The sequence below is a fragment of the Passer montanus genome, unplaced genomic scaffold (assembly GCF_014805655.1).
Source record: "Passer montanus isolate IOZ18808 unplaced genomic scaffold, ASM1480565v1 scaffold18, whole genome shotgun sequence".
Lineage (NCBI taxonomy): Eukaryota > Metazoa > Chordata > Aves > Passeriformes > Passeridae > Passer > Passer montanus.
This window is the reverse complement of record NW_024365381.1, coordinates 10,585,613-10,599,817: the sequence shown is the minus strand read 5'-3', so window position 1 is coordinate 10,599,817 and position 14,205 is coordinate 10,585,613. Positions and strand designations below refer to the sequence as shown.

Genomic DNA, 14,205 nt, shown 5'->3' with positions numbered 1-14,205 from the left:
ACTGTTTTCTGGCAGCATAGGACTAAGACATTCAGGCACACAAACCACAAATATTTGCAATGATTTTACACTCTACTTTTATACTCATGCTTAGCATTACTAGAAAGAGAAATAAAAGGGTCTCGGAGGAAACTAGAGCAACTGGTAGCTTAACAGCATTTTCCCCATAGCACTCAGATGCAGTGATAACTTCCATTCATTCATTTCTCTGCTATCTGCTGCTTATGTTTATTGTACAGAGGGAGACAAGTCTCCTCAAGAGACTGTAAAAGCTTAGTGACTACATCCAGACAGCTGATTATCCCCAAAAGTGGTCAATTAGAGTGACCTCTGACTAAATAAAAAAATACAATTTTGAAGGGGAAAATGCCATCAGCAGCTGGCTTTTCAGTATCACCATATTGTTACTTAAATTGACCTAATCTGGCTGTGCCAATCCTTTATTGTTTAGATGAACACAGAAGGGATAAGAACAAATAGAAAGGCTTCTGAGGAGGCCCATTTGGATCTTTCTGTAGTTACTAATATACAACACATGAACCTACTAAATCAGTTAAACTTCCATTGATCCAATAATTTCAATTTGCAATATGAACATCTATTCACGTTGCAGTAGCACCAACACACACTTGCTTTTTACTTTCTTGAAACTGAGAAAAAAAAAATCACCGCTGAAGCACTTCATCCGTTTAAATTACAGGGTTACAGTAGTAAAAGCACTGAAAAACTGTTCAGCTAAAGCTTTATAAGTTAATTAATCATTATAAAAACACAATCAAGAATTGAAGTTTTGCATGCTGAATGAATATTTTATTTAGAACCAGTTTATAAAAATAAAATACAAAATAATTTGAAAACAAAACTTAAACATTGTACAAAGCCTTGATATGGTACAAATGAGAAAATAAATAATTACAACTTTATGTACAAATGACCATTACAAGGGCATTAACTCTTTATGCTCTTGGGTGCCTGAGCAAACTTAAATGAAAAGAATGGCTTAAACGATTTCCAAGGAGGGGAAGAGAATTGCAATTACTGAGTAAGAGAATTTGAAGGACTCAACATTTGTCTTCCTCAATGGTAAAAAACAATATCGGAACTACTTTCCACTTAATTTAATCACACTGCAGACTTTACTATCGAGTACTTGATTTCTTTTGGGGTTTACAACATTGTCTTTTTAATTAATGCACAGATTTAATTCTTTGTGGTATTGCCCAGAGATTTTAGATTAGCAGCCATTGGTTGGCCACTTCAAAAAGTCAGTACTTGTCTGAAGGCATTGCTGGTGATTTCCTTAATTTACTAGTTTGGATGTTCATAGGAAAGCATTTGAAAATTGGCATCTGTTAACACAAGCACTGCAACTTGAGTCTGGACTGACTCTATAGAAAGGAAAGTTAAAAGCTGGGGAAGAATTTCCAATCTTGCTTTCTAGCCAATGAAAGCAAAGATGAGGCAGAGAAGGCTGCTTGGCAACAAATCCAGATCTCCAGTCAGCAGAAAGAGATGTGAAATTGTCAAAAAAATCCTACTTGATTTTCCATCAGACCTTTATGACCATGCCTGCCATGCAGCAGATAGAGGTTTAAAAGCATTTGATGCCAGGCAGACCAAATTAATTACATTGCATCTTTTGGAGCAAGCTGTTCTGCTGTTACCATAGACCCTTTACATAAAAGGTCAAAGATCAAGTGATCTCAAAACAAACATCAAATTAATTCCAGCTGAATTCCCACAGACACTTGTAGATGATGGGAGTCTCACATGAGTAGCCCACTTGTGGTACTCTTTTAAAAGAAACCACATTGTACTCTTGGCCAAAGCTGGACCTCAACAGTGATTCTGACAGAAAAGGAGAGATCCAGAGGCACGTCATTTCATGTAATAATAATAACAACAATAAAAAAATTAGCATTTTCCAATTTAAAATACAGCAACGGCAAATGTGATATTTATAGTGAGTTTATCTTTTCAGTCCCTAATCAGGGGAAAGAGCCTTTAACAAAACAGGACTCTATACTGATTTTAATGAAGTTGCACCTGCACAAGAACAGCAAGAACTCCCATGGGTCCAAGCTCTTCATGTAGAGGAGAAACAGGAGCATAGCATTTGAGTTTGTCTTTATTATTGTTGAGAGAGAATGTGTTATCATCAGTGGAGAGTAAAATCAGCCTACCTGTTCACACCTGGATGGCAAGAGTCATTGTAAAGTTAATACATCAGTTTTGGAAACAATTGACTCCTGTACATTTTTCCTTAAAAAAACCCAGCCAAACAAAAACCCCTCCTTAAAGATATATATTTAAAAGTCTGATTATTTAAACCATATGAAAATTAGTGTTAAAAATATTTTGGCATTTGACAATATCATAAGATAATTCCTGACAATTATTATATAATCCAAGCTGATTTTATATAATTTCTTTCACAAATATGTGTAGGGAAAAGGAAAACTGGCTTCAAGCAGACAGGTGAGGTATTCTTATGCAATGTGCATGTTTATGCAATTTGATTAGCTAAGAAATGTATGACCTATGCTTGTGAATTGCATGTAGTCAAAACATTGAACCTCACTTCCTTTTACCAGCATTCCTGGGAACCAAAAATGGTACTAATTACAACCAAAGACATTTGAGCCAATAGCAAAACAGCAAACAAACCAAATCAGCTCACTGCCTACTTGCTTAGCTAAAAGAAGTTGAATAAAAATATTGTGCCTGTTCTATAAATTCCAGAAAGAGGAATCATAGAATCATCAAGGTTGGAAAACACCCCCAAGATCCCAGTTCAACGGCCAACCTAGCACTGCCATGATCACCATCCAACGAGCACCCAAAGCTTTCACCAGCTGAAGAGAGGAATCATGGATAAAAATCAAGGCTTTATCCAGCCAACAGTTCTCTGACCATTCCTAAAAGTGGAAAAGCATACAGAGAATGCACCACAGATACCTTGGTGTTAACCTAAGCAGACCCTGACTCACTGATAATGACAAGACAGACGGCTCTTGTCACCTCACAGCATCAGTCCTGCATGAAAATCCATGTATTATAGGCCTGTCATGAGAAAGTTTGACTTTGAGCTCTCTTTTATTCTCCTATTCCTTTTCAGAAGACTGCTCTCTCATTTAAGATATATATAAAAATTGGAGGCACATATCATTCATTTTCCATTAGATCCTTTTAAGAAATTGGAATAATTACATTCTTCTTGCCAGAATTTATGCCTCTAAGTGTTCCATAAAAATGTTCAATTCATTACAGAAAAATTCTGTTTACAGGAAAAAGACTGTACTGTAAATCTGGCTTTATCTACATTCTCATCAAAGAGAAGAAGAAAAGAAAAATTAGAAGCATTACAGACAACCATTGCATAAATATTACTGCAATAAGAAGGACTATGGGAGTTTTGCCCAAGTAGGACTATAGAATGAGGCCTTGTAATATGAAAAAGACACAGAATTAGAATTAGGGCATAGGGACATTGCAGTAGATGAAAAGGAGACCAGAATAAATCAAAGCAAAACAGGCCTTGGCTCACTCTGGTAAATTAATTCCAGTGAACAGGATGAAATAGCTGAGACTCTTCCTATCTATATGTATATACACACATATGTATGTACGTGTGTATATATATATATTTCTATATAATATACTGTATCTATATAAGTGTATATGTAGATACACTTAGGTACAAATGTGTATTCATATATATATATATATAAAATCAAAATTGTGTGTTTTCCCAGCAATAGTTAATACCATAATACTACAAATCGTAGATGATAGAGCTCCAGCAAGTCTTTTTCAGATGAAAAATGTTTCAAGCTATTTTTAAATATATAGGACCAAATCCTTTCTTATACATCAAGACTGTTTAGTGAGGTATGCAAGAAAGCTTGATCTCAAACATGCAGACTTCAAGGTAAGAACATGTCCAGATTTCCGAAGACAGGATGTGGCTGGTGGCTGTAATGAATGCCTTGTGTCACTCTGCAGGGCTTTGCCTCCTGTATAATTATATATAACTAGCAGTTAAGACCTCATTTTGCTTCTGCCTTTGAGCAGTGAAATTTTCTACACTTAATGATCCTGCTCAGGCAGTAGATAGGTGCTTAGCATCATACAACTTGCCAACATTGCTCTACCTTTCTATTATTCTAGCAGGGTTTTACCTAAGTAGTAATTGGCATTTGTAATTAATAAAGAGGTTAATTAATATTGATTTTTGAGATTGTAACTTAGATTGATTTTACCATGCAATATTGTAGCACAAAAGTCTGTGTGAAATGTTTGGTGATTTCAAGTTCTATTTCAGTTTAAAGGCTTCATGCCTCAGTTTCTCTAAAAAATGCTCCAAAGTGCTGGCCACAACACAGAATACACCATAAAGAGGAAATAAGTGTGCAGCATCTGCACCTGCTACATGTCATGGCTCCATTGCACTGCCCTCCAAAGAAATGGCGGCTTGAAGAAGACAAAGCAACAGCTCCTTGAATTTTATAATTTCCCAGCTAATATTCCTATATAAACTGCTGTGTGCTATGTAGAGTAACAGCAGCCATTTTGTACAGTGGAGAAAAATCTTCCCCGTCCCTGAAAATGTGTTGCAGTTAATCTGCCATAAACTATTCACACATACTCTGCACAAGGGTCACACACATGTACATTGGTGGTTTTCTGCAGAGCCATTTCCACATTCAAATATTGAGGCTTACAGCGTCCTTAATGATTATATAGGCCCTCTAGAAATATTAAGCTAATATTTATGTATGAGTTGATCAGCTGACCATTACTTAACATTAACTGATTGCTATGTTAGACTACAGTAAGCATTTCTGTAAACTTTTGGGAGAAAGGTATCAAGCAACAAAAAACTCAAGAACAGCAGGTAGTTCAAGCTAAGTTATTCACAATTGCTCCTCCATTCATATCTTCATGATTTTCTCCTTAGATCCTGTTAAATCTACAGCAAAAAAGCAACTGGGGGTATGCAGTCCTTCTACCTTTTTCGTCACCAAAAGAAGCCTGTGTCACCAATGATGACTGATTTCTCTTTTTTTTTTGGCATAGTTTACTATTTTTACATTGGCAAGTAGTTCAAGTACAAGTGAGTTTCTACAGCATTGGTTTATTTTACATAGTAATGTCTAACAATGGACAAGGCTGTACTTTGAAGACAACATAAAAGAGGTGTAATATGCTTTCTCACCTGTGAAGCAGTTACCGTTTCTGGATCCTGTTACACTAGAGAGAAAATACAAACACCTCAACTTCAGCATTTTCAGGCAACGATGCATAAAGTTAGTACTTATGAAAACTGACAGTATAACATAGGAATAAACTTACATGATGATAATAAATGCTTTTCAGAAATAAGGAAAAATAATTATGGGCTGCCAAACCACCTTAACAAATAATTCCAGCAAGTGCCCAGGACAAAAACATCACAATGTGACCAAATTCTTTTTTACCATAAGGAAACATGTAGAAAACAGGAAGGAAAAGATGGAATTTGTTGTTGTCACATTCATCCATTAGGTGTTCATAGACTGTCACTGTTCCTATATGACAAGTATTCACAATTAAGAACTCACATCATGAAATAAAAATGAATAAAACCTATTTGTAATAAAAAATAAAAATACCTTTTGAGTCTTTGTTCTTGTTCCATATGCAAATATGCACATGGAATTAGAAATTAAAAAAAAAAAAAACAACAAGCTGCAACACAAAACACTGGCTGGTTGAGAAATCAGCAGTCCTTCAATTTTATACCAAGGTATAAAGGCTATTAGAATTTGTGCATTCCGGATTTTCTTGGCAGGGGTGCAGGGGAGAATAGAAGAGGTAAGTATACAGGAACTAACAGAAAGGGAACTGTATTATTTGTGGTCCATAAATTACAAGTGAAAAATGAGAAAGAATGAGTTTATATAAGCATGTACATATATGTATATATAAATATTTATATTATATAATTTACCATGAGGACATGCAATTATTGGTATAGCACCTATTATACAATATAATACAAAGGAATGGGAATTTGCAATGGTACAGTTTCTTCAGAAAAAAGCAGGTATACCCTACCTATTGCATTCATCTGTAGTGCTTGAAACCTGAATGAAATTAAGGTTCCACACTGTGCTACATTACATATGGGAAACAATATACATAGTAAGAAAAGAAAAAAATCAACATAGTCTGACAAAGCAAGTGAAATTCAGTGCAGCTCTAGGGCAGCTTTAATGCAGCATTAGAATGTGTTAGCTCAGAGACAAAATATTCCCTTTTAAATTCAAAGGTATTCATTTGGCAGAGGTTAAATAAAAAAACACAGATGCTGGCTGGAGAGGCATATGACTACAGCAAGCAGATCAGTAATTGACAGGTCTCCTATGCATCCAGAGTCCCCACAACAAGAATCATCAGGGAGGAGAGCTGGCTGAATCTTTCTCAGGCTTGTCTTCTTGTCTATCCCTATTCTGACCCACTATGCTTTTCTGAATACAGCAAAAGGCGCTGAACCTTTCATTCCCTACAGGGTTCCTGCAGAGCACAAGACGTTACTAAGTAACTACCTAATAAAGTTGGAAAAATTAAACACCATGGACTTTACTGAGAGTCAACAAAGCCTGGATATAAAAAAACACATTTGGGAAACTGAATTATAAGAATCAAATATAAAAATATCTCAAATTTCTTTCCATATATTTTTCTTTGATGATTCATCTTCTTACCCAGATTTTGTAAGGGTGTTAAGTATATTACAGTCAGCCCTAACCTATCAAGTTCATGAAGTAGACAATTTCCTCATCTCTGTTTCATCTTTTATAATTTTAGAAAACAAATGACCAAAAATCCAAAACTTGATTGGTAATCATATCTGCATTGTAAGTGATCCATAACTAATGGAAAAACAAAAGTCAGCAATAACAAAGGGGTTCTTTCAGTTGAATTAAGGGGGTAAAGAAAGGTTCTTATTTTTTAACTCATATTGCATTTTACTGTAAATCTGCAAGATCCAGTGAAGGGCATACATCTACTCCTTTCTCTTATTTCCTAGGAGGGAATGCTTTTCCAAATCCTACCAAATGTGGTTTGAAGAACCCCACTATGACTCCCAGAAAACTGTATGACATAGAACTGAGAATCGACTTCTTGAATTCTTCTTGCTAAGCAAATTTCTAAATAATATTGGTACAAAAACTTCTTGTCAAATATTATTATTTTAAATTTCATCAGTGTCAAGAAGGGGTAAGGTACATGATATTTAGGTAAGAAATCTGTGCCATGATAGGGGAGAAAATAAGCACTCAGTGACTCAGAGGTGAGTGCAGCTCAAAATGGAAGAAATTTATAAGGCAGAAATATCATCTAAAGTGTGTGCTTTTTTAAAACTGCAAAGAAATGCTTGAGGAGTACTTATCGCCCAAGTAGGGACATCATTTTGGGAAAAACTGTTTCAGGCTTTCTTACATACTCCTTGAGTATGCAAAGCCTAAAATAATTAGGCCAAATCTTCTAACTAGGGAAACTAAACACATCAAGATTAATACCATTTTAAAACACTCATCTTCAAGATACTTTTTCACTCTAAATACATTGCACCTCTTTGACTACCCAGCCATTCTTACCCTGGCCTCTACTTCCCATCTTGTGGATCTGCTTGCTGCCTGCTCTAAGGCAAAGCCTGGTCATTTATTTACACAGAATGCTTTCTCATGAATAGTTTACAATGGCTACTTTCTTTAAAATGTGCAGATTCAACACCTTTTTTTTTAATATACTTTTTTTGATTATTTTTTAAATACACAGTACACAGACACAACATGCATCAGATTTAGGAGGAGACTTTATACCTGTCAAGACCCAGTTCCTATCTGCTAAGCTTAGTAGTTGATTTGCTCTTTCCTGTGGAAGTCTTAGTGTTTGGGGAATGGTGGAAAGAGCTGCCAGATCCTTTCAGACCATTCTTGCTCGTTTTGTTGCAGCAGTGCTCTTGTTGGCAGGACCTCCTAGAAGATGAAGAGCCTGAATGGCTAGGAGGTGATTTACTCCTCCCAAAATGTGGGGATGAACTCCTCTGATCATGATGGGATCTCCCAGCCCGGGATGGAGAAGAACTGGCAGTACGGGGTAAAGAGGAGCTCCTAGGGGAGGCACTGGGACTCCGGCGGGGGATGACAGGGCTCTTGGGTGGCGTTTTTGGACTATGAGGAGATCCTGGACTCTTACACTGGGTAGAACTCCTTGGTCTTTGAGATCCATTCTGCAGGATTTGAGCCAGACGAGAGATAAGATCTGAGTCCGAGCTGCTACTGCCTAGGACTCTGTATCTGCGCAACCTTAAGAAGAAACGAAGAAAGATTATTTCTATTTTCCACCTATTCACTAAAATTCAAATAGAAACTCTGTATCACTAGAAACTAAGGACTGATATGCATTGCTGAACAGATATGTGGAACTCAACTTTCCTATTAGGTGGAGGTGTTTGGATCTAGGTTTTGGCTTCTGTCTTGTTCAGCTCAACACAGTATTTATATAAACTCACTTCCACAAGTAGCCTCAGTGTTTACAGGATAACGGGAATTTCCTGGTGGTGTTGGAAGAAGTGCACTGAAGAGCAGTGCTTATTGCCATTGCAGAGGGGTACATCCCTTCCTGCCCACCATCAGTGTACTTCCACACACAATTTTAAGGGATCACAAGGCCTGCTGCAACTTCCTTCAAAGGATTTTGCACTACTGTGTCAAAATTATCCTTATCTTGGGAATGTAGACACTGACAAAACTAGATTGTGGCTGTCTGCATACAGACGTGGCAAATGGGAGATGATCTAAAATTCACTCTGCCCTCCTTTAATTAGTTGGTTTACGTAGACATGATCTGAGCATAGCTAATTGACTCAATGGTGATGGCTGCAGTCTCCAAATATTTACAATGTCTACATTAAGAACAGATTAATTTTCAAGGGGGCTGAATATAACAGCTCCTAAAAATTTCTATAGGTTTTTAAATAACCAGCAGTTCTGGAAAAGTGATCCCACTTTAACAAAATGTGTAAAGATTGAGTTATAGATTGTCAGGTTTCAAAATATTGAATACACACCTATTGATGTATTAGTTTTAACAGTGAACCAGACTTATTCTTGTGTAACAGCTTCTCCTCATTCACTCTCTAACAATGCAAGGTTTCTCAGAGAATTGAAGCCCAACTTTTTTTTTTTTAATTAGTTAGAGGATGGAACTTATACAGCATTACAACCTGCACAGTAACTGCAGTCTAGCTCCTGAAAATCTATTTCAACCTGAAAATCTATTTCTGTTTTCTCTGCATTACCTAGCTTCTACCCCAGGTCTAGTAGGTGGTTTTCCTGGTGGTGGCCGAGGAAAGAACTGAGCTGAACTTGAACTGGTGACGTGATCAGTGGTTGCCCAAGACACTGGTCTTGGAATCTTGCTTTTTCTGGACTGAGGGCTGCTTGGAGATAAAGAGCTATCTTCATTCTGCTTGCTGAAATGAGAGTCCAGTGTCAATCTAGAAAACGAAGCTAAGACATCATCCTCAGAAAATGGTACTGGAGCAGCAGCCATTTTTTCCTCCAGTGACTTATCAGAGGCACTTGAGAGGTCACCAAGGAAAGATTTGAGCTGTCTCTTTTCCATAAGTAATTTCACCAAGTCTGTCTGATGGGCCTTTTTTAGAAGAAGCTTTTCCTTTGCGGAAACAGAAGAGGAATCTGACATGGAGTCTATCTCTTGTGCTAAAACTGGGATTCGACTCTGCCTGAATACAAAAGAAGATTTAACAGGGTCCTTCTTAGATCGATAAGAATTATCATTTTCTGAAATGCAATGGAATAATTCTCCATTTCTGGGAGCATTTTTCTCTTTTTTATTCTCCTGCTGCAAAATAGTAGTAAGGGCCACTTGGTGGCATTTCAGGTCTTGGCTATGGACTTCCTCCTTACCAGAATGAAAACCATTTTCCTGAATGGCTGCTATTTTGCTTGTCTGTCTAGTAACATGTGCGTTATTAAGTCTTGAGGGAGACAATTCTGATGTTTTAGGTGCTATTGACTTCAGAACCTCATCTTGATTTGGCACCAAACAGACAGGCCTTGACTTGGATTCTTGAGCTGCTTCAGTATTTGTTAGAGGTTCTTCCTCTGCAGATTTTGAGTTTCCTGGCAAAGAAGAATTCTGTTCTTTGCTTAGCATTTCAATGGCTTCCTCAGAAACCAGTGGGAGCCCTTCTTCCTCAGCCTCCTCCACAGGAATATTTCCAAGCTCTTTCTCTTCCTGTATCCCATTGTGTTCAGGTAGGTCCTTTTGGTCACAGTCCAGGACACTGTCAGATTCTTTGACAAGTCCTCCCCTGTCAAGCACCTCTTGGCTAATATTAAGTACCAAATCTGGTTTGCTGGCACTAGCTGGAAGTGCATCTTCTGTCCCAACCAAACCTGGCAAACTTTCCTTTGGAGAGGAAAGCTCCACAGTGTGTTCCACAGACTGACCATCCTGCTCTCTTCTCTCCAGCTGGTGGCCATAGTGAAAGCTCTCCGAAGCAGACTGTGTGGATGCCACTGAAGGTCTGGGTATTGTTATCTGCATTGGAAAATTAAAGAAAAAGGTGAGAAACTTGGGAATGTTATAGAAAGTAACATCCTTTAAATAGCAGCTTTGGTTCCACATCTTCAAAATACATTGTATAATGATTCCTATGAATCACAATGTTCAAATAATACCTACCTTCATAACATACATGTAGATGACCAGAAAAAAAAGAAAATAGTCTATCCTCCCAAGACAGAAATACAGGTAAAAAAACCACAACGTCAGTGAAAAATGTTGCAATTAGCAAGTAACGCCCTGGAAATGAGATCCAATCTCATGGGCAGATTTTTTTTTTTTTACTTTAGTTTGAATACTCTTAGAATAAGTTGTATATAAATGTAAATTTTTTAACAAGTACACAGCAATATTTTTAGACAAATTCAGAAGACAAAGAACACAGTGACATTTAGATTCAGAAATTCCATGCTCTTAATATATTTTTGTCTGGAAAAATAACTTCTCTGAGTATCCAGTATTAGTTATTACTTTTCCTACTGAAGCTTATTCCCCATTTTAACCAAGTAATCTGGTTAGGATATGTCCTTACCTAAGGTGACTGAGACATTGAAAAAGTAAATACTTACATATCTAAATCACTTAACAGGTCTGTTCCAATAGATACACATAAAGCATTCCTAAAACTTGTATATACCATTAAGTCAGATACCCTTTGAAAAACAGTTGGTTATGATGAGTGCTGTCTTTGGCACACAGCTTAACTTTTAGAGTGCATGTCAAGGAAATGGGAAACATGCATCCATATCTCTCCCTACTTGAAGGGCATAAACTCACTTCCTCTAGTTCCCATCAAAAAGGGAAAAAACTAAATGGAGTTGTTTCTCACTTTCCCCATTGAAGACAGGCAACTATACAGACAAAAATGCAAGAATCACGTGCTGAGAGGGTGAGAGAATGCATACACAAGAGAGAGCACATACATAAGTTTCGTCTCTGGAGACATGGGAGGAATGCACTCTCACATGAAGAGGACTCCAGCATTCTGGCTTATAGATATTGGTTGGAGTAAGTTGGTGTAAACAGCAAAAAAATTTAAAAATCAAGGGGCTACCATTACATATTTTTCTACATGGACAGTGAGTTCAGCTCTGTGTTTCTTTCTATTCTGTAGCCTCATGAATCTGACACAATCTGTACTCAACAGAAAGTGGAAACTGGAGTCTGAGTTTGGCTAAAAACACTTTCTTGATTCACTGCTAGAGAAGAAGAGACAACTAGTGGAGTGTTGCTAGGATTCTGCTATGTTATAATACAGATTTTACTTGATTTTGTTAGAGAAATTATACAGAGTGCTGAACTTACTAGGCTTGTGCAAGAGCTAGTACATTGGTACTACTGGCAATAGAAACAAACCAAACCAAAAAAAACCCACACAGAAACCTGCAGTAAGAGTCTACTTTTTGTCTCCTTTATAGTATTATGCCTCTGCAAAGAAATTTGAACTGAAGGTTGTATGAAAGAGCCAAGGGTATATAATGCACCGTCCTGTAATTTACTGCCATTGCCATTCTCACACAAGTAAACCACTGCTACACCTCACATTTTGGGAGACAGCTCACAGATTCCTGTTCAGAACAGACCCACCTCCCAAAATCCTCCCTACCTACTACTATCACTCCTACTGACTTTTTAGAGTGTAATCCTTTGCATCCCTTACATTCCATGCCCAGATTAAGCTCTCAGCAGGAAGTTAAAGATAATTAATTATATGTTTATTAAAGTTTCTACAAATAGACTAATATGGGGATAAACAGGAGAAACATATGGCTGTAATTCAGTGTTATGGAACACTAGAATAGTGTTCCATATTTATCAATAGCCCCATATATATAGTACTGCAAGCATTGCAGGCATTTGTAGGAACTTCTGGGCCTCAGGACACCATCATTTTTTAGTAAAAACTCACATGTGGCAGGACCTAATCCTAGACTAAAGAGAAGTAACATATGAAGATTTTTTTATATCTATCTGAAAAGAGGCACATGTTACTCTCCACAGCTCTTTAAATATATTATTTCTTCTATAATGTTAATTTTGGCATTGATTTACATGGAGGTTGCAAGAAATGGAAGAGGATGGAATAAGATGCAGAGCTATAAATGAACAACTGTGTGAACAACTGTGTTTCCAAATTCTCTAATGTGACAGGTAGCTTTTGAGGATAAAGAACATAGAGATCCATGTGTACAGTCTTTCTCTAAGGCTTATTAGCCACAGCTTAACTTTTGAATTCTTTAAACATCTTCCCTTTTCAGTTATTCCTACACCACTTACCAGACAAAATTAGATTTCTTTTTTTTTTTTGTTCTAACATAAAGCTATATCCTATACAGGACAAATACTGAGTTCTCTAAAAATAGTATCTTTGATTCCTTTCAGAGAATGACTGTGACTGTTAATAAGTGGGTAATTAATTTGGTAACATGACTAAAACAGGTACTCATTCAATTTGAAAATACTTCTATATAATGCAATAACCAATTGAAGAACATTCTTGAACTTTACTGCTGAAAAGCAGAAGCACTTACAGACTACTATTTCACAACACTTACATAATACGCCTGTGATACAGCTATTAATACAGCTATTAAAATGGTCAGCATTGTAGTATTTTTCTTGCGTTCCAAAGAAATGGCTCTTTTTAAAGAAAGCATTGATTTGCCTCAATGCACAGTTCAGAGGTGTGAATTTTTTTCCTTGTAATTACAGTTGCACTAGAATCATAATAATAGAAGACAAATATTTTAAGAAATAAATACATCTAAATTAAAGATTATCTTCTGGATGATACTGCAGACAGTATGTAGACTCATCTACAGGCACAATTTAAATTATATTAATTCGATCAATTATAACTTAATTACAGGAGAAATAATCATTATCCATTATGTTCTGAACTGTAACCACCTATTTATTTCAAGATGATTATGGTATGAAGTGTCGTCATGGAAACAATTGTTGACCCCAGAGTTAATCAGCTCTCCAAGGGAAATCCCACAGACCACTTAGCTCCTGAAACATCTTTACTTATTTATGCTAATGAAATTATGATGTTAGAAAAAATTAATAAATCACACATGTTTTGGATAGGATTGGCATTTTTAAAGAATAATTTTTAAAAAAAGACATAACTTCAAGTACAGACAAGAATAACTGCAAGTTGTGATTACAAATTTTGGGAATCATAAAAGCACTGCTGATGCCAGAAACACAAATGTGTTAAACAATTACAACTTTTTGTATGTTTGGGTTTTTTGGCTCTATTGTGGATGCTATTACCACAGCTAAGTCCAGACCTTCATCACTTTTCTTCTGCTCCTAGTAGAGAAACCTGCAGAAGCAGAATGGCCAAAATGGTTCTGTCACTACAAATGGAAATGTTCTCTACAGCAACACACTATTTGGGAAAAATTAAGTAATTCATGCTGATTGCTTGTCCTCAACTCTTAATTACTTAATTTATAACTTGGAGAGTTTCCATTGGAAGAATTTAACATGCTGTACTATTTAGTTCTTCTTTACACGAAAGACAGATGAGAAAAAAGTATGCTTGAAGAA

General features: G+C 36.6%; 1 protein-coding gene across 3 annotated transcripts in view; it reads right to left on the bottom strand.

Annotated features, from left to right (window-relative positions):
- Positions 1-788: 788 nt before the first annotated feature.
- The window catches only part of TTBK2 (tau tubulin kinase 2), an 81,755-nt gene continuing 68,338 nt past the window's right edge, over positions 789-14,205 (bottom strand). For all 3 annotated transcript variants that reach the window (XM_039705111.1, XM_039705110.1, XM_039705112.1), the window contains 2 exons: positions 9,353-10,620; positions 789-8,357 (listed from right to left, as the gene is read on the bottom strand). In XM_039705111.1, coding sequence (XP_039561045.1) covers positions 7,889-8,357; positions 9,353-10,620 — 1,737 coding nt within the window. In that variant the 3' untranslated portion in view covers positions 789-7,888. The remainder of the gene's footprint in view (positions 8,358-9,352; positions 10,621-14,205) is intronic.